The sequence below is a fragment of the Sphaerodactylus townsendi genome, linkage group LG07 (genome assembly GCF_021028975.2).
Source record: "Sphaerodactylus townsendi isolate TG3544 linkage group LG07, MPM_Stown_v2.3, whole genome shotgun sequence".
Classification (NCBI taxonomy): Eukaryota; Metazoa; Chordata; class Lepidosauria; order Squamata; family Sphaerodactylidae; genus Sphaerodactylus; species Sphaerodactylus townsendi.
Window position 1 is genome coordinate 118,112,491 of NC_059431.1, and position 22,699 is coordinate 118,135,189.

Sequence of the window (22,699 nt, forward strand, 5' to 3'; positions counted from 1 at the left end):
AGGGAGCTGTTTGGGGACTCCGTTCTTGGCTTCTCTCCACGGAGACATCTTGCTGGCAAGAGGGCACAATTGGAATCCAGGCCGAAGATGAAATCTCCGTCGGTTGGCCACAGACTGGTTGTTGGAGGACCGCCTTTAGTGCTCACCTGCTGTTTGGTTTTGAGTGGTTCGCTGTTAGACAGGGTCGGGTTGTGGCAAAGGGAGCTTTCTGGGCTCCCCCGCATTTCAAAGAAGAGAGTGGCAGCATTTACGAGTCCATGAAGCAAGGCCTGGTTCTTTGTGCTGCAGTGTCACCGATGAAGGACTGCCATGGATGCCAGCGAAGAGGACCCAGAAGGGACGATGTACAACCTGTGCAAACTAACAGTAGCAAAGACTGTTAAAGCACAAAAGTGGCCATGTGCTTTGGTATAACCTTGTAAACACAGAATCACTTTAACTATTTTAGGGTCAAGCATAATTGCCTTTGTAAGTATTTTTCAAATAAATCAATCCAATAGTTAACTGAGTGGTGTTTCTCAAATGACCGGTATTCACAACAACAACACCAACACAACAACCTTTATTAGGCTGTGGGGCCAGGACCGCGTTTCTGGTCCTACACAGCTGAATTAATTTAAGAAAAACTTAAAGTGAGAAATAAAAGCAAAAGACTTCTGACATTAGAAACAAACAGACCCAGTTTTGCCAGCGGAATATAGATGGAATTACAGAGTCGCCATTGAACTCTCGAGAGGGCAAGCCCAGTGCTCATCAATTTAAAATTTTTAAAGATTTAGAGATTACAGAAGGTTACCTCCGGAGTATTGGCTCTCGAAAGAGGCACGCAGTACGAAGAACTGAATTTTTTATAGATGCAAAGAGTACAGGCGTCACAGTCCATCCCACTTCGTTCACGTATTAATTCATACCCTTTCACGTGCCACAAGGCATGTATTTTCCAAACCCCATTGAGTCAGAATCTGTCAGCGTCACGTAGAGACTGGCCTGTATTCTAAATTATTCACATTCCTTCTATGAATTCAAAGCGTACATGCTGTTAGTGCGTGGCCCTCTATATGCATATACAAGGGCAGCCATAAAGGCTAGCCTCCTGTCTTCAAAAGAAAACCCGTTTTGCTGAGATTTCTCCCAGAGAGCTATACCTCTAGAATTGCTTTGATTCCTTAAGCTCATAAATTTCCAGCTGATTCCCAGCATGAAATGTTAAAACGCGGATTTAAACGTAGTTCTAAAACAATAGAATTATAGTGAAATACTAATACATATAAATCTCTCATTATCATTTTCTCTTGTATTCATTTAACTATATAGAAAAACACTTTGTAATTTAACTAATCCATTCATTTCCTAACCCAAAACCAAGTTATAAAAAAATCTGCATGTGTCTTCTGTCCATGTGTACTGTAGTTACCAGACCACAAAGGATATTTATCTTGCTTGCCTGCATGATCACTGACAAGCTGGTGGCCTGGCTTTTATTTCACCTGCACAAAATGCAGGCTACTGCTGGGTCACTATACAGAGAACATTTGATTCTTGCAATCTCTGGTTCTATGACTTCATGCTGATTAAATACAGATTGCTCCGTTTCTGATCAAAGTCTCACAAGAACATTTTCAAAATAGGCTCCTAGTCTAAGAGTGTTACCAGCATGAACATTTATAAAAGTACAACACATATCAAAAGTACGTTCAAAATGCAGACTAGAAAGACTCTAAATACCCTGTATCCCCCAAATATAGAGACATCCCTGGAGGAAAATACAAGGCGTAGCTAGAGGAGTTTTGCTGAAGTCGCGAAAATAATAAGGCACATCCCACCCAAAAGTGAAGAGGCATTAGCAAAGTTTTTGTTTGGAAGCATGCCCGACGAACACAGAAACATAAGACATCCCCTGAAAATAAGACATAGTGCATCTTTGGGAGCAAAAATTAATATAAGACACTGTCTTATATTCGGGGAAACACAGTAGCAGTTTACGTTACTTAGAAAGTTCTGTCCCTTGTAAAGACTGGTATTCCAGAATCACCCAGGGGGGTGAAAAAACATTTGGTGTAAGTTTTTTCACCTGCTTCTTGCCTCTGGGCAGATCATTTTTCTCACCTGTCAGCACTAAAGGTTTCATCATTTGGTTTTAATGGTACAGTCTGCACCTCAAGGAGCAGCAGTGGCGTAGTGGTTAAGAGCAGGTGCATTCTAATCTGGAGGAACCGGGTTTGATTCCCCACTCTGCCGCTTGAGCTGTGGAGGCTTATCTGGGGAACTCACATTAGCCTGTACACTCCCACACACGCCAGCTGGGTGACCTTGGGCTAGTCACAGCTTCTCGGAGCTCTCTCAGCCCCACCCACCTCACAGGGTGTTTGTTGTGAGGGGGGAAGGGCAAGGGGATTGTCAGCCCCTTTGAGTCTCCTGCAGGAGAGAAAGGGGGGATATAAATCCAAACTCTTCTTCTTCTTCTTCAAGTGACCAGGAACAAATTACTAAAGAAGTTATTCTGGTACTATTCTATTCTATTCAGAAAGAACCCCTCAGGCGGCGGCCGCTCTCTCCCCTTGCCTCGCCTCCTCCGAGGCGGCCTGGGTCGCCCCCTGGCGGCGGGAGGGCCGAGCGGCATGCTGCCATGTTGTTGCGGGCTCCGGCGCCGCCGTCATGTCAAGCCCGGAGGGGCTGGTGGGGACGCCGCCCGGCACTCGCGAGCGGTCGGTCACAGGTGAGTCAACCCGCCAGCCAGGCCCCTCGGCGGGCTTCATGGGGGGTGGGGAGACTCACAACACCCCTGCAAGGTGGGTGCGGGAGGCGGGGGGTGGATGGCCGACTCCGCTCCTGCCTCCTTCTGCTCCCCCCTTCCGTGGCGGAAGAGCGGCCCTGCTGCCAGGCTGCCACCCCCCACCGCCCACCCACGGGCGCCCCACGTGCCACTCCTGGGGGGAGGGGGGCGATGCAGGGGCTTCTGCGCTGCCTTGGCGGCAGGAGGCGCCGCTGGGGGAGGGGCTGCAGCAGGCAGGTAGCGGGGGGGGGGGAGGGGCTGAGGCGGTGCCACCGAGCAGGAATCCCCGGGGCCGCGGCTGTGGGCGGAGCAGGTCAAGGGGGCGGCAGGAGAGGCCAGAAGTCCCCCCACCCCCGAAGGAATTCAACGAAAGCCGGCGGGGTGGGGGGGGTGGGGGTTGACAAAGAGAAAGGGAAAGAGGGGGAAAGGGCAGCAGGTGAGAGGAAACGGAAGGGGGCAGGAGGGGAAGGGAGGCCAGCCAAAGGTGGGTTCCAGCAGGTTCTCACAGGTTCCCGAGGGTAGGTGACTAACTATTTGTGTGTGCCGAGAGGGGGTGACTCATGGGTGATTTTGCCACCTGATTTTTGCCCTAGTTACGCCCCTCCTCTCCTCCACAGCAGTAGCGCGCAGAACTTGAAGCAGTCTAGCAGGAGGTGCACCGGCGTGCGTGGCAGCCTGCGCCTGCGTGCATTCGTTTCCCGCCCAAGGACCGGCGCAGCGGCTGCGTCCTTGCCACAACCCCACCCCCGGAATGCCCGCCCCCGTCGTGCCCCGCCCAGCCCCATTGGCGCTACACCACTGTTTGAATCCCACCACCATGGGAACCTGTTACTAAAATTTTTGGTTCCCACCGCTGAGGCCAGCTCAGATGGATACAGAAAGACCCCCCTGCAGCTGGCTGCCCATCGTGTTAAGTGCAGGACCCTTGGCCTGGTGGAGCAGCTCCTTCTTACAGGCCCCTCGGGCCGAGCGGGGGCCCCAGGTGGAGTCGGAGAGCCAAGGAGCACCCACAAGTTGTTCTCGCGGGTGTTGAGGTTCACTGACCGCCCAGGGCTTGAGAGATTCACAAGAACCATTGACCCTGGTCGCCAGTGCAACTGGTGGAGCGCTGGACAGATGTGCTCAGTGCCACCAGGGCCCACCCTGGGAAGCCAGGATACTTGCCCACCCTGGGCACCACCACCACTGGGGGCCTCCTTTGTGAGGAAAGGGGAGTGTTGCCACCACATGATGATGCCCTGTTGGAGACCTGCTGTGCCCTTTGCTTAGCACTGTCTGAAGCGGTTTCTTACAGCCCTGTTAGTCACAAGTGACACTGCGGTAAACGTCATCATACTTCTGTTGTTGCGCCCCAAAATCAGGTTTGCCTTTTAAGGTGCAGCTGCACGTCAGGGTAATTGAAATCTCCCATGACCACGATGTCCTGTGTACTTGGTTCTTTTTTAAAAATCTGGTCTAGGGGTGGATCATCCAAGTCCTCTGCCTGGCTTGGTGGGCTATAAAAGACCCTCATTATTATTTTTACTCCTTTTATTTTTACCCCAACACTCTCCACTGATCTTCCGTGCTCAGATTCATGTATGTCCTTTATGTATTTCTTCACAAGTGTAAGCATTCTTGATATATAATGTTACTCTTGCCCCCTTCCTTACTGGCATATTGCTTTTTAGCAAGTTTTACCCCTGTCAAGTTGTGAGTCTCATCCTACTAAGTTTCAGTAATGCAGCAGTGGCGTAGGAGGTTAAGAGCTCATGTATCTAATCTGGAGGAACCGGGTTTGATTCCCAGCTCTGCCGCCTGAGCTGTGGAGGCTTATCTGGGGAATTCAGATTAGCCTGTGCACTCCCACACACGCCAGCTGGGTGACCTTGGGCTAGTCACAGCTTCTCGGAGCTCTCTCAGCCCCAACTACCTCACAGGGTGTTTGTTGTGAGGGGGGAAGGGCAAGGAGATTGTAAGCCCCTTTGAGTCTCCTGCAGGAGAGAAAGTGGGGATATAAATCCAAACTCTTCTTCTTCTTTCCTGCAGTAAGACTTCAAGTTCCTGCTGTTTGTTTCCCATACTGTGACTGAAATTCCACATATGCAGTCACTTTCTTCCACCCATTTCTGCTACTGTGCATACCTATGTGGAGAATCCACCTCCCGCCCACCCCCCACCCCCGAGATCAAAGGTGCTTTCATGTTCAGAACTCTTTTTCCTGATAGAACACTGTAAGTAATACTGGTGGTTTTCTTTTTCAGCTGTCTCTTTCCCTCCCACTCATCAATTGACATCAGGAGAAGTATTTGATTCAGATGGAAAGCCTCGAGTCGATATTTTGAAGACCCACTTAATAAAAGAAGGCCGAGTAGAGGAAGAAATTGCATTTAGGATAATCAGTGAGGGGGCTGCCATTCTGCGAAGAGAGAAAACCATAGTAGAAGTTGAAGCTCCCATAACAGGTGTGTTTTCTGAATAACCTGTGCATTGCCATAAATGCACCGGGAGGGGGGCTGGGGGGTGAGGGGGCAGAGAGATTTCAGTAGAACCTCTTCAGTAGGGAGCAGCAGTAGCGTAGGAGGTTAAGAGCTCGTGTATCTAATCTGGAGGAACCGGGTTTGATTCCCAGCTCTACCGCCTGAGCTGTGGAGGCTTATCTGGGGAATTTAGATTAGCCTGTACACTCCCACACACGCCAGCTGGATGACCTTGGGCTAGTCACAGCTTCTCGGAGCTCTCTCAGCCCCACCTACCTCACAGGGTTTATTGTTGTGAGGGGGGAAGGGCAAGGAGATTGTCAGCCCCTTTGAGTCTCCTGCAGGAGAGAAAGGGGGGATATAAATCCAAACTCTTCTTCTTCTTTTGAAACTAAATTACCAAGAACTTGAGGTCTTGGTTTATGGGACACAATGAAATTGAACGGAATCTTTTAAAAAACCCTAAAAATTGGATTTTTACTGAAATCAGAAATCTTGTCCTGCTATCTATTTGGAACAGCTTGTTAGCCATAATCTCAGATGGGTCATGATTAGAGCAAGATGTAATTCTTTTCCTTCAGCTATACTTCAAGGTCGCTTTTTAAATATCCCACTTACCGAGCGATGTTGCTGGTTTTGCCCTTATATAGCTGATTCACTTTCTCATGTCTTGCTCTATTGCCCAAAATATAACAACATCAGAGCTGATTTGGCTGTTTTATTACCGACAGGGTTTGCAATTCTTTCAGATAAAACAAAAATGACTAAGTTGTTGAACAACCCTAATATCGAAATGTCTGAAGCTGTAGCCACATTTTTAATGCGTGTTTTACATGATGTGCTGTTTCTATTGTATTTTTGATACATGATGGTTTTTATGCCTAATAAAGGTTTTTGATTGATTGATTGAAAATAAAATGCTTTTTGAGGAAAATCATAGAATCATAGAGTTGGAAGAGATCCCAAGGGCCATCAAGACCAACCCCATGCAGTGTAGGAACACACATTCAAAGCACTCCTGACATATGTTCATCCAACCTCTGTTTAAAAACCTCCAAAGAAGGAGACTCCACCATACTCTGAGGCAGTGAATTCCACTGTCGAACAGCCCTGACGGTCAGGAAGGTCTTCCTAATGTTAGGTGGAATCTCTTTTCCTTCACCTTAAATCCATTACTCCGTGTCCTAGTCTCTGAGGCAGCAGAAAACAAGCTTGCTCCCCCTTCGACATGGCATCCCTTCAGATAATTAAACTTAGTTATCATGTCCCCCCTTAACCTTCACTTCTCCAGACTAAACATCCCCAGCTCCCTAAGCCTCTCCTGACAGCATGGATTCCAGAACTTTTACCGGTTTGGTTGCCCTCCTCTGGACACTTTCCAGCTTGCCAATATCCTACTTAAATTATGGTGTCCAGAACTGAACACAGCATTCTAGGTGAGGTTTGACCAATGCAGAGTAGAGTGGTACAATTACTTTGCTCAATCTAGACACTATACCAGTGGTGGCGAACCTATGGCACGGGTGCCAGAGGTGGCACTCAGAGCCCTCTCTGTGGGGACGCACAGAGTCGCCCCCCTCCCCCCACAAATCTAGGCTGGCCTGGGCCGCTGGGCTCGATTATTAGCATTAAACCTAATTTTGGGGAAGCAGTGTAGGTATGGCTTCCTGTTAAAAGAGCTGTTAAAGCCCACTGGGATTTTCATGTAACGAAGAACTAAAGGTGTGATCCTTTACACTGAGAGTAAAAGCAGGTTGCTTGGCTTAGTTAGGCCTTATAGCTTCTGGAGGTAAACCCCTCCTAGAATTAAGTGATTTACCCGTTGGAAGAGTTGCACAATTGCTTCAATGCAAAGCCACCAATTACCACCAAGCTTACTCCCAAGTAATGCACGCCTTGGAGCCAACCGTTTTTTCTAAACTAAAACCTCAGTATTCAGGTTAAATTGCCGTGTTGGCACTTTGCGATAAATAAGTGGGTTTTGGGTTGCAGTTTGGGCACTCGGTCTCAAAAAGGTTCGCCATCACTGCACTATACTCTTATTGATCCCAGAATTCCATTGGCTTTCTTGGCTGCCATATCACACCACTGACTCATGTTCCGTTTGTGGTCTACTAAGACTCTTATGATCCCTTTTGCATGTAGAGTTGTCAAGTCAGGTGTCACCTGTTCGACCAGTCAACCAATTACAAATCCATCTAACAGTTGCATTTCCAGCTTACTCGCAAGAATATCACGGGGCACTTCAAAGGCCTTACTAAAATCAAGGTATGCTACATCCACAGCATTCCCTCCATCTACCAGAACTCAGGATGTGCTTCTGGCACAAGTCACTTATGATAGGTAGCTGGTGCTGCTGCTGGAGTTGCAGCTTTAATGTTTTATCTGCTGCCCAGGACATTGTGAAAAAGCGGGATATAAATATATTTTAAATAAATAACTGCTGCGTTTTTGTTTCAGTATGTGGTGACATTCATGGCCAGTTCTTTGACCTAATGAAATTATTTGAAGTGGGAGGATCACCTTCTAGCACAGGGGTAGGGAACCTGCGGCTCTCCTCTGTCAGCCATGCTGACAGAGGCTGATGGGAATTGTAGTTCCTGAACATCTGGAGAGCCGCAGGTTCCCTACCCCTGCCTTAGTTCAACCTGAAAGTGGAGGCTGGAAAAAGCGGCCTGTTCACTTGAGGCTGAAAACAGCCTAGTGGAAACTACACTTTCCAGGAGACCTTGGGGGCTCGAAAGGTCTCCTGGGAAATGTAGTTCCCACCAGGCCTTGTCTGGCACTTGATCATCTGTTAACACTCAGTTAACTGAGCAAGATTCAAGTCCAGGACTGTAACATTGCTGATCTTCTGACAGCTGGTCTCCCCCTTGGGTGCCTTCTCTCCCTTCGGCCCTCTCTGAGCTATTGGGGTCCAGCTCTGCCCAGGGACTCCAAGGCAGCTGGCTTGTTTGTCTGCCCGCTGTGAGGATGGCTTTGTGTCTCGGTCCTGCCAGGTGTGGGGGCTGTGGGTAGGGTGAGGGATAGAACCATAAACTTGAGGGTTTGGCACATTTGAGTAGCTGGCAGCCCTTGTTCCCCCCCAAAATGCCAGGTAGCAGGTCTTTTTAAAATGGAAGTTGCTGCATGGTAGGTTGCCTCTTAAATTTAGAGAAGAGCAGCTCCCCAGAAATGCCTCTGCCTTCCAAATGCTATATTGAAAACTGTTCCCTATTCTGCAGTGGTGGGATCCAAAAATTTTAGTAACAGGTTCCCTCGCCTGCCCCCCCTCAACAAAGGGGGCAGAGGCGTACCTAGGCAAACCTGAGCCCTGGGCAAAACCTGAGTTGGATGCCCCCCACCCCATGGGCAGCCACCCCACCATACCCCTACAGCTTTAATAGAGTTTTTCTGCACCAGGTCATTTCTAAATCATCATCACATTATAGAAAATGCCCCAACTCACAAATCTGAACACAGCAATGGTGAAACCCACAGGTTCTTTGATAGAGACTGGTGAGATAAAAGGTACGACAGGCTGAGAATCCATGAATTGCAGTACCTGAAAGGGATTAACCCAGTTCAGGGCATTACATTATTAGTCGCAATTGCGATATGGAACCTTCACGTTCAAAGGCAGGATGCCTCTCGGGGAGGCGAGGGCGTGGAGACGGAAAAGCGGACCCAATTAGTAACCCCCTCTCAGCACACACAAATAGTTAGTAACCCACTCTCGGGAACTGGTGAGAACCTGCTGGATCCCACCTCTGCTATTCTGTCAGTGCTGCTGTCCAATTGATTGGGTGGAGGGACACGTTAGGCCACCTTTGTGTCTTCCCTCTCCCCTCTTTAGTCTTCTTTCCCTGTTTTTGCCTTTCCCACGTCCTGCTGGAGGGGCTCTGGCTTCTGCCCAGACTGTCCCTCGGGACGTGAGCTCTGGCCCCGAGGCCTACAAAACGCCACAAAGCTCCTCCATGTTTTGCTTAACCGCTTGTTGCTATCTGTTTCCCTTCCTGACAGGGTTTCATACCCCTCCCAAGCTGCTTTCCCTCCCATGGTGGGGAAGGATCCTGTGTCTTCTCCTCCATGAGGAGAAAAGCAGCTAGGCAGAGGGAATTTTGAATCGACGAATGACAGGAAGGGAAAGAGTTCAGCGGCCACTGCTGAGGCTGCCGATTTTATTTTACAAAATGAAATAAATCACTGAGGACAAGGCTCCTGCAACGTTATGCCCGCTGCAGCTGTGAGGCGTCCCACATTCATGCACTGAGACCAGGGCAGAGAGCTGGGCCATTTGGGGCAGCTTTGTGTAAGGCAGTGATTCCCAACCAGGGTTCCGTGGTACCCTGGGGTACCCTGAGCACGTCCCAGGAGTACCATGACAATGCTATTGCCTGCCCACCCCCACCGGAATCAAATGGATTTTGAAGGGGGGGGGGGTTGGAAGCCTCATGGGCTCCGTTTAAACAACATTGAGAAACAGCATTGTTTTATTTGCCTACATTCGGTGTGGATTCAGGGCTAGACTTAAAGGGAGCTCTCCCTTTAAATCCCCCCAATCCATGCCGAATTTAGGCAAACAAACAACGCGGATGTCAGCGCTGCTTTCCCTCCCCTCCCCCTGCTTGCCACTCCCCCCACTTACAGACCAAAAACGGGAAAAAAAGCCCCCAAAAATGCAAAAAAAAATCAAATGAACCTCAAAGGTTCCCTGAAGTCCGCCGAGATCGAGGTCAAAGGATACCACGCAACTTGTCCGAAAGATTTAGAGGCTGCTGGTGTAAAAAATTTCCTGCCGTGATCTCTGTAGGCAGACACTTCCGTGGAGGAGAAACACATGCCAGTCACATCATGCGCATGCGCGTGCATTCTTGACAGGAAGTGCGACCTCTAGACCAGTTTTAGGATTCCCCCGTCAGCCCCTGCCTGTCAGTCAGTTCTTGTCTACTTGCTGTCAGGCATAGCCAAATCTGCCATGAAGCTGAGAATGCGTCTCAGTAGAGGGCAGCTCATATTTTCCTGTTTCATTAGGAAGTCCTTTGTTGGCTGACAGGGGAATCCTGAAGCTCACACACCCTTTCTGGTCGAGAAGTCACACTTCCTGTCTGGCCAAGGGCCCTTCATGCATGCACATGCGCATGATGTGACTGGCACATTCTTCCCCTCCATGGAAGTGCCTGCCTACAGAGACCGTTGGAAATCCTTACACAAAGCTGCCCCAAATGGCCTGGCTCTCTGCCCTGGTCTCAGTGCATGAATGTCGGGCATCTCACAGGGATAACGTTGCAGGAGTCTCGTCCTGCAGCCCTTTGGGGAGGGAGGGGTCTGCTGCTAGAAGGGGGGGGCGCCCTCAGACCAACCGGCAGGAGGACCGAGGTCACATTGTAGAAATGCTCCAGAGCTCTGCCCTGAATCTGTCCTCTCAAACTGCACTTAACGTAATGGCCTTTAGACACTGACTCTTCTTTGCTTTCGTTTTGTTTAGTGCTATTAAAAAAAAAATACCCATAAGTGCCCTCTGACATTCCAAGGTCAGAATTTGAGGACAAAAGCTATTCGGTGAATCACGTATATCTATAGGAAAAAATAACTAAAATTAACTTCCAAAAATTACAATTTTATCTGGTTGTTTTGAAATAATAATGGACTAATTTATTTTTGTAATATCAAATCTGCAAAAAAAATTCATTTTATTTTAGTAAAGAATAATGCTTCAAAAATGCTTGACCAATATTGGACAGTATTTGACTGGTTGAACTACTAAACTTTTCAATTGTGCACCAGTCAGATTCCAGACATTAAGCTGTAGAATGTGCTGGACATTTTGGAGTATCTTCCCAGCATTCGTAGCCTGAACAATTTAGATACCAACTGTGGTTTGTGTCTCAAATCTCTGTTTTTGACTCTTTGGGGCTGGAATGCCCTGATTCAGAGGTCAGTAGGGAAAAACCCTGAAATCACCCACCCCCAAATTGGCCAACGTGTTTTATGGTGTTTAAAACTGTTTGGGAAATCTGGAGGGGGGGGGTTGTCCCTTTGATTCCAAGAACATCAGAAATTTGAAGAGCAGCCATCTTTTAAAAAAAAATCAACAAACATTTAGTCCTTTCGTATTCTGCAGCGAAGGGTTAGAGTGGAGAGCCATGAATTTTCAGAGCTATATTGAGTGTTGGTTGTTTGTCTTTCTTGCTTTCTGCCTGGTGAGCTTGAAACACTCTTCTTCCATTAAAAGCAGGTACAGCTGCAGCAAGAAAAGAAATAATCAGGAACAAAATCCGGGCAATTGGCAAGATGGCCAGAGCCTTCTCTGTTCTCAGGTAATCCTTTCTCTCACCTTACTCGCATTGTTTTACACACAGAGAGGCTATCTCTGTTGTCGTACTGTTAATGTTTCATTTAGTGGGACAAGTTGCTTACAGAATGTGGAAGTTAAACAGACTCTTTCTAGTTGTTTGAGTGACCTGAAAAGGAAGTAAGGTGAGAGCAGTACTCAGAATGGTTGGCTGGAACAAAGCCCGGAGAAGCTGTAGGAAAGAGAAGGGAAATTACAAGTGCTGGGGGAGAGGGAACAGAGTGCCGTGGTGTGCGGGGGAGAGAAAAGGGGTGGAGGAAAAGTTGGAATAGGCCAGCTTTTTTAGAATTAGTCTCATCACATGTCTGTATCCAAGGCTGTTTCTGAAACAGAATCATAGAATCACAGTTGGGAGAGATCCCAAGGGTCATCAAGTTCATCCCCCTGCCATGCAGGAAGACACAGTCAAAGCACTCCTGACAGATGGCCATCCAGCCTCAACCTCCAAAGAAGAAGACTCCACCATACGCTGAGGCAGTGAATTCCACTGTCCAACAGCCCTGATGGTCAGAGAGTTTTTCCTGATGTTCAGGTGGAATCTCTTTTCCTTCACTGTGAACCCATTACTCCTGGTCCTAGTCTCTGAGGCAGCAGGAAACAAGCTTGCTTCCTCTTCAACCTGGCATCCCTTCAGATATTTAAACATAGCTATCATGTCCCCCCTTAACCTACGCTTCTCCAGACTAAACATCCCCAGCTCTCTAAGCCTCTCCTCATAGGGCATGGACTCCAGACCTTTTGCCATTTTGGTTGCCCTCCTCTGGACCCGTTCCAGCTTGTCAATATCCTTCCTAAATGAAGAGCTTAAGAAAATGCACACCCAACATCCGCAAAGAAGAGGCCACATCTGTGCCCTTTGACAGAGCTCCAAGGGTCAGAAGCAGATGAAGACCGGAGGGAGGGAGGAGGGTGCATGGGCGTGTGTGTTTGTTTATGTGTGGATCTTGGTCAACTCAATGAAAATGTCATCTCCACTGCTGTGTGGCAGCAGTGAAAAAAGCAGACTCCATGATGGAATCGAGAATAAAACCTCATATATTGTAATGCCCCATGCAGATCGAGGGTGTGGTCTTGTTTAGGTTCCTGAGTCTTGCTGGAAGAAATACCTAAGAGGGCGAGCAAGATGCTGAAGGAGCTGCAGTCTCTCCCGTATGAGGAGAGTCTGAAACGTCTGGGGCTTTTCAGTTTAGAAAGATTTAGAGGTTTATAAAATTATCCACAGAATATCCCCCCCCCCCCCCCCGCTTTGCTCATTCCAAGGAAGCAGCCATTGGAGGAGGCTGTGGGAGCTGGTTGTGCTCACAAGTTAAGTCTCCGGATCTGGTTGGTGGGTTGTAATGTTTTTCCCTCCCCTCTTTGCCTCCTGTCTCCAGAGAGGAAAGCGAAAGTGTGCTGACCCTCAAGGGCTTGACTCCCACCGGAATGCTGCCCAGCGGCGTGTTGGCCGGAGGACGCCAGACCTTGCAAAGTGGTAATGACATTAGGCAACTTGCTGTGCCCCAGATGGACTGGGGCTCCTCCCTCTCTGTTGTTCGCACCCTACCCACCACATGCAGGAAATTCCTTAGGCCTTTCTGTTCCTGTCCTAGGGGCTGATGATGAAAGCATAATGTTGCGTGTTAAGCGGACAATGTGAAATCAGTATTCAACCAGGGTATTTAAAAAACCCAAATGATTTCAGTGTAGCCTGGTCTCCATCAGTCTTGGGGGTTTCACGGGTAAAACCTTGCAGACTGCATAGTTGCCTCTGAGCTGGGATTGGATTGACAGCGGAGAGCCAAAGATGAGGGATCCGTTGCTCTGTCATCAGGCGCTGAGCGAGCTGCTCCCTTTCTGTCCATTCTATTGCAGGACTTAACCAGTGAACGTCAGGTGCTTTTTGGATGACGGGAACAGGTTTCCAATTTCAATTCTGTGTTTTGTTGACAGAAAATGTGTTGTACCCTGGTGATTGAGGCCAGAGTCTGTTCCTTCCTGATGTTTGTCAGATGTTCTGTGTAACGCTACTGCCCCCCCCCCCCCCCGAACTGTCCTTGTAAATGGTTCTTTCCTTTCTCTGCAGATGCAGGTGCTTTCGCAGACCTGTCTCTCTTTCTCTAGGTATAGCTGTATGTCTGTATAAGTGTGTATCAATTAAATCACTATCTCAGACACTTTAGTTCATTGTATTAAATTTGCTTGAATGGCTCCCAGTTACTGAGATGAGTGGTTGCAAACGTGTTATTTTAATTGGTGGAGGAAGGGGTGCTAAAACATTGCACAATTGTTCTGTTAAACATTAATATGGTAGCAAAAATATAAAATCAGGACACACGTTATGTTTTTGATAGCTGCTAAACTGTTAGGTAAAATAAAATGGAGACCATGTGCTGAGTTCATCAGGAATGCGCTGCACCAGGTACCACTTAATTCTCTTTCTTCTGACATTTTGCTACTTACTTTTGTGTGGAAAACAGTTTGAATCTCATGTGCACTGATTTCATCTCCCATTGGTTTACTGCAGACTACAACACGTTTAGAACCCTGAGATGGAGACTGGATGCCTGTTTTAAGTATTTTTTTAAAAAAGAAGCGCACAATAAATTTTGTGCCCTGGGCCACAGCTGCAATTAATGTGAAGGTCTTCTGTTTTCACATGGATAACTGATTTTTTTGTTGATTGACAATTAACTCTCATGATCTTGCATAAAAATTCCAGATCCCTTCCATGTGGACACAAAACCCTATTTTGCTTTTGAAGCGGAACACACTTTATCGAGAGGTTCAGCATGCCTAAAGGATGAAGTGCGTGCGCACGCACACACACAAACAGGTTTTTTGGGGAAAAACCAGATTAAAGCTTCGTGGGCCATTTCCACCCAGGTTCAATGCTGTTGGAAGCATGCGTTTTGTGGTGCGATTATGTCACTCCCGGTGTTTCCCTTGCTTTCCCCCCATATTTCTCAAGCATGCTTTGTTCTGAAGCTTTGAGAAATAGGGCTATGTGGGTGGAAGAGTTTGAGTGTGTCCACCACCCCCATGACTGCCATTTCCTGACCCTGTTTCTGTGGCACCCCTTTCCCACCCTCATGGTTGCAAACGGGTGCATTTTTTTTTAATGGTACTAGAATATCACTGCATCAATGCAATATGTCTAACAGTAGGTGTAATACATTTTCTGACCTTTGCAAATATATAAAAGGAAAGATGTGCCTTTGCAATGCAAGGGGTTAGAGCAGAGGCGTAGCTAGGGAAAATTGAAACCGGGGCAAAATCTGAGTTTTGCGCCCCCCCCCCCCAATATGGGCAGCGTCCCTCCCCCACTACAACCAAAAAACATTTTTTGCACCAGGTCATCCTAAAGTCACCATAACATTATAGAACATGCCCCAACACACACATCTGAACACATCCAGGGCTCCCTAGTTTGGACGACAAGTTTAGAGGATGATCTTTCTATTTTTTTGAAGGGGGGGAATCGCTGCCACAATGTTATTTAAACTAAATTAGATCTCTACTTTAGAAGCTCACCTTAAAGGGAGACTCTGGCCTAGTTTAAACAACACTGAAAGTGATTCTGTTTCAGGATAGATTCCCCACCCCACCACAAACAGCATCATTTTCAATGTTAGTTATTGTGGGTTCTAATGTGCTGCGTGGCAAGTAGTCACAGTAAGATCTTGTTCCTCATGTTTCACCTATATCTGTGGCTGGTATCTTCAGAGGTGTATCACAGAGAGAAGTCTGTTATACACTGTGTCCAGACTTCTCTTATAATAGACTTCTCTCTGTGATACACCACAGATGCAGGCAAAATGTTAGGAACAAGATCTACCTGAACTCCCACAACTCCCACAACCAGCCTGCTCGTCCAACAACCAGACGAATCTAGTTAGCAGAATCCTTCATCAATACTTTCAATGTTTTTTTTAATATAGGGAGCCCATATTCTCCCTTTACATCCACTTCAAAGGGGGTGGATTTAAAGAGAGAACCAGGGGAAAATTTGAGGGTGCCTGTCAGGGGAGTAATGTTTAAGCTAACAATATCAAAAGTTTAGGCTATCTTCAGGAGACTCTCCTGATGAAACCACCCAGGTTTAGTGAAGTTTGGTTCTGGGGGTCCAAAGTTATGGACCATCAAGAGGGTAGCCCCATCTACCATGTTTCCAATGGGAGCACCCCTTTTGGGGGTCCATAACTTTGGACCCCCTAAACCAAACTTTACCAAACCTGGCTGGTATCATCAGGAGAGTCACCTGATAATAGCCTGAAACTTAGGTGTCACTAGCCTAAACACTGCACCCCCTGCAGGCCAAAAATGGAAACAACACTAAAAAATAGAAAAAGTTACAAACCTGCAATTTTTGCACCCACCGCAAAGGGGTGCCTGGGGCACTAGTCTCTGGATGTCCCCATGGTAGCTACGCCTCTGGGTTAGAGGCTTCCATTTTACAGTAGCACATCAATATATTAAAGTGCTGATTGAACAATATTTTAAAGCCTTAGTAGCTCAGGAGAGGTCAAAGTGATCCCTTCTGCAGGGGGGGGGGGGTTTGGCATGGTGAAACCTGCCATGTGGAAGTCCCCTGCCCCCCATGTTTTATCTGCAACGGCACCAGCAAATGGGGAAGCCATACAAGCCCCATCCTGTGAGGGAAACCCCCCCCCCTGTCTTGTCTTTAAAGTGTACGAACCCTTTGGGGAAAAAATCAATTTTCTTTCAAAACCGTTTCTCTTGGCCAGACAAGGTGGGGCAGCTCTAAAGAAGTCAATTTACAGCCCCTCCCCACCCCTTAAAACTACAGCTTTGCTTGGTGGTTGCCCTAGGAGCAGTTCCCCTTTTCTCGTGGCAAGACAAGGTGGGGCAGCTCCACTCCAGGGGGCTTTGTCCCTTTGGAACTCAATGGGTTGCACCAGTAATTGTTGCTCTTTAGAGCTGCCTTATCTTGTCTGGCCTCTTGCCGGAAGAAAGTGTGTTAGCAGAATAGTGATGCAGAATCCAATCCTATGAACAGCTGCCATACACGTAAAGGAGCGTGGACGGATATTCCAGCATTGTCTCTTTTGTTTTGTAGATTTCTAAAGCTCCACTTCCTACACTGAAGTCTCTTCTCTGACATATGCATTCTTTCTGTATCTATTTTGACATTAGTGATATACAGTTAACAAGTCCTTTTTGCATATAACCCAAAACACACACATAGACACACTTGACAAGTTATAAACAGCAGATGTCTTATTTCAAAGTACATGGCATGCTAAATTAAGACAATTTATATGTGCAGAAGAAAGGCCCCTCAAATGACCCACTAGAAGCAGATACTGGCTTGCATTGTCTGTGTTAAGGCATACATGTACATGTCAGGATGATCAGCCGGTTGTCTAAGCAGCTTGGGCTCCCATTTCCTCCGCAAGAGGATCCGGGCTTGCTATTGACCCACAATGGTGTTATGAGGAAGCCGCCATAGTCCCCACTGAGTATGGCTGAAGCTATCGTGAATTGCTTACAAAGTCTTCTGGTACATCTGTGTGAACAGCTGCTTTATTTGTACGAGATCAATCTGGAAGAAAAAAGAAAGCAATCCAAGGTCCACGAAGACTGCAGGAGAGTTCCTTGGGGTGGAGGCAGGGAACTCAAATTATGCCAACTTTCATGAAGCAAGGACTGAGGACAGCAAACCTCTTGCTGAGCTGCATTCCAGATGTGCTCACACAAAGGCAGGAATGCAGGCAAGATTCACCATCTAGAGCAGCGATTCCCAAAGTGGGCACCACCGCCCCCTGGTGGGTGCTGCAGCGATCCAGGGGCCACAGGTAGAAACATTAATTCATATATCTTTCTGTTTAATTGCTATTAAAAAATTTAAAAAATTAATTTCCAGGGGGCGCTAAGTAATATTTTTTCTGGAAAGGGGGCGGTAGGCCAAATAAGTTTGGGAACCACTGATCTAGAGGCACGCTTTGAGTGCAGACAGATGGACAGACAGGCAGCTTCCACACAGAGATTGTGCTCCATGTGGCTCTCAGTGTTGCTGTGAATGCAGAGATCACAAGGCAGCAGCATGCAGATCTCCCCAGCTCTTTGCCTGCTTCAGCTCCCGTCAGCTCCATTTCCCCTGCACCACCAGAGAGCTGCTTTTTTGTTGGCAGATAAATAAATTGGCAGATCTTCATTAAGTTAAATGGACTTGAGTCAAGGCAGTGGACTCTTATAAATGGAGGGGGAGTCGTCACTTGTCAAAGCACAGCCCGAAGCTCCATTTCTGCAGTCCGTTTCTACGCAACTGCACAGAGAAGCATAGAAAAGCAAGTTCCCGAAGGTGAAGCCGGCTGCTTAAAGCCAACACCCATTTTGGGCCCCTCAGAGGAAGAGCCAGATGGTGTCATGAACGCATGGAGATCTTGCATTCCACTCTGAGGAACGCTTCCAAATTTCTTACCTCACTACGAGTGACGATTATTCTCACGAGGGCCGAATCATTTGTGCCAGCTCCTTTCATGGCGTGATAAAGTCTTTCAGCAAAGAAGGCTGGGCGATTCAGGGCACACTGCACTGCAAGGAAGATCATTTCAAAGCATCAGGAGTCACGGCTAACCGAGCCCGGCCCTAGCAGCGTTTCCAGCGCCGGGACCCAGCTTTAATCTCAAACGGCTTTGTTGTAACTATCGAGGTGTCAAAATATTTAGTCTGGTCGTCCACTCTCAGATGGTTGTTGCAACATTATGACACACAAACACACACACACACACACACACACACACAGAGGAAGGGGATGCTGTAACAATGGAGGCTGGGGAAACCCATTTTGGAATATCTATCCTCCACGAGTACAGCAGGATTTTACGGCATGTCCGAATGTAGGAACAGGCTGGGGATTTAACAGCTTTTGGGCAGCAAAATGATGGGGGTATATCAGTGACGGCGAACCTTTTCGAGACCGAGTGCCCAGAATGCAACCCAAAACCCACTTATTTATCGCAAAGTGCCAACACGGCAATTTAACCTGAATACTGAGGTCTTAGTTTAGAAAAACGGTTGGCTCCGAGGCGTGCGTTACTTGGGAGTAAGCTTGGTGGTAGTCGGTGGCTTTGCTTTGAAGCAACCGTGCAACTCTTCCAACAGGTGAATCATGACCCTAGGAGGGTTTACTCAGAAGCAAGCCCCATTGCCAGCAACTAAGCTTACTCCCAGGTAAAGGATCACACTTTAGTTCTTTACATGAAAATTGGTGGGGTTTAACAGCGCTTAACAGGGTTACCTACACTGCCTCCCCAAAACTTAATGCTAATAATCAAGCCCAGCGGCCCAGGCCAGCCTAGATGTGTGGGGGAGGGGAGGGCGACTCTGTTTGCTCGTGCCCACAGAGAGGGCTCTGAGTGCCACCTCTGGCACCTGTGCCATAGGTCCGCCATCCCTGGGTTATATGATGGAGGCAGAGATGTGTCTGGAGAGGAGGGCTGGGTCCCCTACTAGGGATCCTTCCAGCTCAGAAGATACTGCATAGACTTCCACTGCAGCCTGGTTAATAGCAGCTTTGTTACAACAGAATCCGTGTTTTTGCTTCTGTCAGGAGGCAGCATTTAGTGGCAGGACCTTTGGAGGCAAAGTGGAATTCAGGCAACAGTGAGCCTTGCTGGTTCAGGCCTTTGATGTACCTAGTCCAGCATCCTGGCTCACACAGAGGTCAAACAGTTGCCCTGGCGGGTAGAATCTTGAGGCCTTCCCCTGATGCAGCCTCTTAGCATTGGGTTTCAGAGGCAGCCTGCCCCTGAATATGGCTGTCCCTTAACTCAGCATGGCTAATAGCCATTGAGGGACCTTGGGGCACACCTGAATATCCGGATGCACGACATACATATAGTGCAGTGATGGCGAACCTTTTCGAGACCAAGTGCCCAAATTGCAATCCAAAACCCACTTATTTATCACAAAGTGCCAACACGGCAATTTAACCTGAATGCTGTGGTTTTAGTTTAGAAAAAACGGTTGACTCCGAGGCACACATTACTCGGGAGTAAGCTTGGTGGTAGTCGGTGGCTTTGCTTTGAAGCAACCGTGCAACTCTTCCAACTACACTGCTTCCCCAAAACTAGGTCTTAGGTTTAATGCTAATAATCGAGCCCAGCGGCCCAGGCCAGCCTAGATGTGGGGAGGAGGGGGGCACTCTGTTTGCACGTGCCCACAGAGAGGACTCTGAGTGCCACCTCTGGCACCCGTGCCATGGGTTCGCCACCACTGATATAGTGAATCTAGACTGCCTGTGAGCAAAGAGTTTTATTTTTTTTCCAGATTTGTGCTTTTTGCTCATTAAAGACTCAATTCAATTTTTTAAAAACCCATTACTGTTACCCTAGGAAGCCTCCACTTTAATTGGGGGAATCAGCTGTGAAAGATGAGCAAGATGGACTAATTGGGATCAATAAACTGTCGGCCCAGTCTAGCAGGAAAACCAGAAACCAAGAATTGCTTGCTTTTCCACGGTCCCAACAATAAGGCAGGAGAGACTTTGATGAGCCATCTGGGCCCAGAGAGTGCCAGGACTATTCCTATGAATACCGGTTGATTGCCATGATGGATGCAGATAAGATAAATCAGCTTGGAGCCCTGATTCAATCACCTCAGGGTGATGGAGTGCAGACTGTCCTGCCAGGCACATTTCAAGTGCTTGATCAGCGATAATTGCTGGGAGGACTCAGCCACCAAAAAGTCCTCTTTCAAGAGCTGGATGCGGGAGGAGTCTCTTACCAATCGCCTTCAAGCCACGCTCGACATTTCCAGAAAACTCCCGGTCGATGCTGCTCAGGAGGTCACGGTTGGCAATCTGCACAGAGAAGTCGGGGGAGAGCAATGTCAGGACTGAGCCTGTCGGTGCAGATGGGGGGGGTATGGCAAGGGGGGGGGATGTTTTACTGCTTGTTACTTTGAAGATGTCCGGTGCTCCTTCCCTCCCCTTCCACCCCAGGACTTCCCGGACACAGATCTTATCTGCAAAGGAGTGTGACCTGTTCCCAATCCTGCAGGACTTTGTAGTGGAAATGTAGTGGAAATTGTAGAGGCCATTTGGCTGTGGGCGGAGGGGGGGGGGCAGGGGGGTATAGCTGATGGATCTGAGCGAGCGGCTCAGATTCCTCTTTACATTGTTGCCCTTCGCATCTTTTGGAATAAAGGCTTTAGAACAAATCTACAGTTTCCGTCATTTCCAGGGTCTGACAAGCAGAAGGGCTGAGTGGAGACCAACCCAGGTCCCGGACATAGGAGCAGCAGTGGCGTAGGAGGTTAAGAGCTCGTGTGTCTAATCTGGAGGAACCGGGTTTGATTCCCAGCTCTGCCACCTGAGCTGTGGAGGCTTATCTGGGGGATTCAGATTAGCCTGTACACTCCCACACCTGCCAGCTAAGAATTTGTTGACCTTGGAGCTATCTCACAGCTTCCCGGAGACTCTCCTCAGCCCCACCTACACGCTGCCAGGGTATTATTTGTTGTGAGGGAGGAAGGAGACCTGCAAGAGGAGATTATAGTAAGCCCCTTTGAGTCTCCTTGCAGGAGAGAAAGGGGGGATATAAATCCAAAACTCTTCTCTCTTCTTCTTCTTCCCAGCCACCCCTGGTCTGCGGTGCCAGCCCCAGCAGAGAAACACCCTTCAGTGGGGGCTTCAGAGTGGGACAGCTTAGGATGGCCCTGCACCTCCACAGAAATACACAGTAGTTCCCCCCCACACACACACACACACATGCATTACCCGAGAGTAAGCTTCAACGGTGGCTTTCAGCTGTGGCAAGCTTCTCGTGGCCAGGATCATGTTGAAGCAGGATTCATCCGTACCCAGTTTTCCTTCACCTGCTTGGAAAAGGCGCTGAGCATCTTGCTGAGCCTTCTGGAAGTCCACCGTTTGATTCTCCTCGCGATTCCCCTGCAAGATGAAACAGGCGTATTAGCAACACACAGCAGGCGACACGCTCACCCACAAACTGCCCTCAGCAGATTTCAGCCTGGCGTTTAACCTCTTGCCACTCGTTGGGAGGTGACGGCAGAAGAGGGGGCTATAGCCAGCTGTGAGGTGTGCGCCATTTTGATTCTATTGATGAGGAAGAAAAAGAAGAGTTAAATTTTCTCTACCTTACAAAATAATGATCAAAGCAGCACATGCAACAATAGCTTTAGGCTGGAAAGAAAAGAAAAAATGGACAATCCAGAAATGGTTGGATTACATCTGGGAACAAGTGACACTGGACATTTTCGACATAATAACAAAGAAGATAGAAGCTGGCGAGACAAACAGGCCGAGAATCTTGAAGATATGAGGTCCCATTATCACGAGGACTGGATGAAAAAAGCTGGAGTCAATGAGGAGAAATGGGAGAAAAGATTACACCCACCCCCCCCCCCCCCCCCCCCCCCCCCCCCCCCCCCCCCCCCCCCCCCCCCCCCCCCCCCCCCCCCCCCCCCCCCCCCCCAACCCCCCCGCCCCCCACCCCCCCCCCCCCCCCGCCCCCCCCCCCCCCACCCCCCCCCCCCCCCACCCCCCCCCCCCCCCACCCCCCCCCCCCCCCACCCCCCCCCCCCCCCACCCCCCCCCCCCCCCACCCCCCCCCCCCCCCACCCCCCCCCCCCCCCACCCCCCCCCCCCCCCACCCCCCCCCCCCCCCACCCCCCCCCCCCCCCACCCCCCCCCCCCCCCACCCCCCCCCCCCCCCACCCCCCCCCCCCCCCACCCCCCCCCCCCCCCACCCCCCCCCCCCCCCACCCCCCCCCCCCCCCACCCCCCCCCCCCCCCACCCCCCCCCCCCCCCACCCCCCCCCCCCCCCACCCCCCCCCCCCCCCACCCCCCCCCCCCCCCACCCCCCCCCCCCCCCACCCCCCCCCCCCCCCACCCCCCCCCCCCCCCACCCCCCCCCCCCCCCACCCCCCCCCCCCCCCACCCCCCCCCCCCCCCACCCCCCCCCCCCCCCACCCCCCCCCCCCCCCACCCCCCCCCCCCCCCACCCCCCCCCCCCCCCACCCCCCCCCCCCCCCACCCCCCCCCCCCCCCACCCCCCCCCCCCCCCACCCCCCCCCCCCCCCACCCCCCCCCCCCCCCACCCCCCCCCCCCCCCACCCCCCCCCCCCCCCACCCCCCCCCCCCCCCACCCCCCCCCCCCCCCACCCCCCCC

The 22,699-nt window shown here is 49.6% G+C and overlaps 3 protein-coding genes across 9 annotated transcripts in view; 2 read left to right on the forward strand and 1 right to left on the reverse strand.

Moving 5' to 3' along the window:
* The window catches only part of USP54 (ubiquitin specific peptidase 54), a 138,870-nt gene extending 138,366 nt beyond the window's left edge, over nucleotides 1–504 (forward strand). For all 4 annotated transcript variants that reach the window (XM_048502622.1, XM_048502626.1, XM_048502625.1 and 1 more), the window contains one exon: nucleotides 1–504. This exon is cut by the window's left edge and continues 850 nt beyond it. The gene's annotated coding sequence lies outside the window, so the exon portion shown is untranslated.
* Nucleotides 505–2,608: 2,104 nt separating this feature from the next.
* Nucleotides 2,609–19,952, forward strand: PPP3CB (protein phosphatase 3 catalytic subunit beta). Of its 4 annotated transcripts, none has more exons than XM_048502632.1 (5): nucleotides 2,609–2,716; nucleotides 5,017–5,217; nucleotides 11,447–11,531; nucleotides 12,940–13,037; nucleotides 19,903–19,952. In XM_048502632.1, exons 1-5 carry the CDS (start codon nucleotides 2,656–2,658, stop codon nucleotides 19,935–19,937), a joined length of 480 nt encoding a protein of 159 aa, XP_048358589.1. In that variant the 5' UTR covers nucleotides 2,609–2,655; the 3' UTR covers nucleotides 19,938–19,952. The 4 variants fall into 4 exon arrangements, with proteins under 4 accessions (XP_048358589.1, XP_048358591.1, XP_048358587.1 ...); XM_048502634.1 differs by lacking the exon at nucleotides 19,903–19,952 and adding an exon at nucleotides 13,418–13,719; XM_048502630.1 differs by lacking the exon at nucleotides 19,903–19,952 and having other exon boundaries at nucleotides 12,940–13,719.
* On the reverse strand, nucleotides 16,762–21,487 carry ANXA7 (annexin A7). Its single transcript, XM_048502638.1, has 4 exons — nucleotides 21,288–21,487; nucleotides 20,294–20,369; nucleotides 17,988–18,100; nucleotides 16,762–17,108 (listed from the first exon to the last, which is right to left on the reverse strand). Exons 1-4 carry the CDS (start codon nucleotides 21,345–21,347, stop codon nucleotides 17,052–17,054), a joined length of 306 nt encoding a protein of 101 aa, XP_048358595.1. The 5' UTR covers nucleotides 21,348–21,487; the 3' UTR covers nucleotides 16,762–17,051.
* Nucleotides 21,488–22,699: the final 1,212 nt, after the last annotated feature.

Excerpts from the sequence above, each read along its gene's own strand:
- ANXA7 (XM_048502638.1), bottom strand. The coding sequence starts at position 21,347 with ATGATCCTGGCCACGAGAAGCTTGCCACAGCTGAAAGCCACCGTTGAA. Across the intron at positions 20,370-21,287 it reads CCGTTGAAGCTTACTCTCGG|ATTGCCAACCGTGACCTCCT; the intron begins GTAATGCATGTG and ends TTCTCTGTGCAG. Across the intron at positions 17,109-17,987 it reads TAATCGTCACTCGTAGTGAG|ATTGATCTCGTACAAATAAA; the intron begins GTAAGAAATTTG and ends TTTTTCTTCCAG.
- PPP3CB (XM_048502630.1), top strand. The coding sequence starts at position 2,656 with ATGTCAAGCCCGGAGGGGCTGGTGGGGACGCCGCCCGGCACTCGCGAG. Across the intron at positions 5,218-11,446 it reads AGTTGAAGCTCCCATAACAG|CAGGTACAGCTGCAGCAAGA; the intron begins GTGTGTTTTCTG and ends TTCCATTAAAAG. Across the intron at positions 11,532-12,939 it reads AGAGCCTTCTCTGTTCTCAG|AGAGGAAAGCGAAAGTGTGC; the intron begins GTAATCCTTTCT and ends TCCTGTCTCCAG.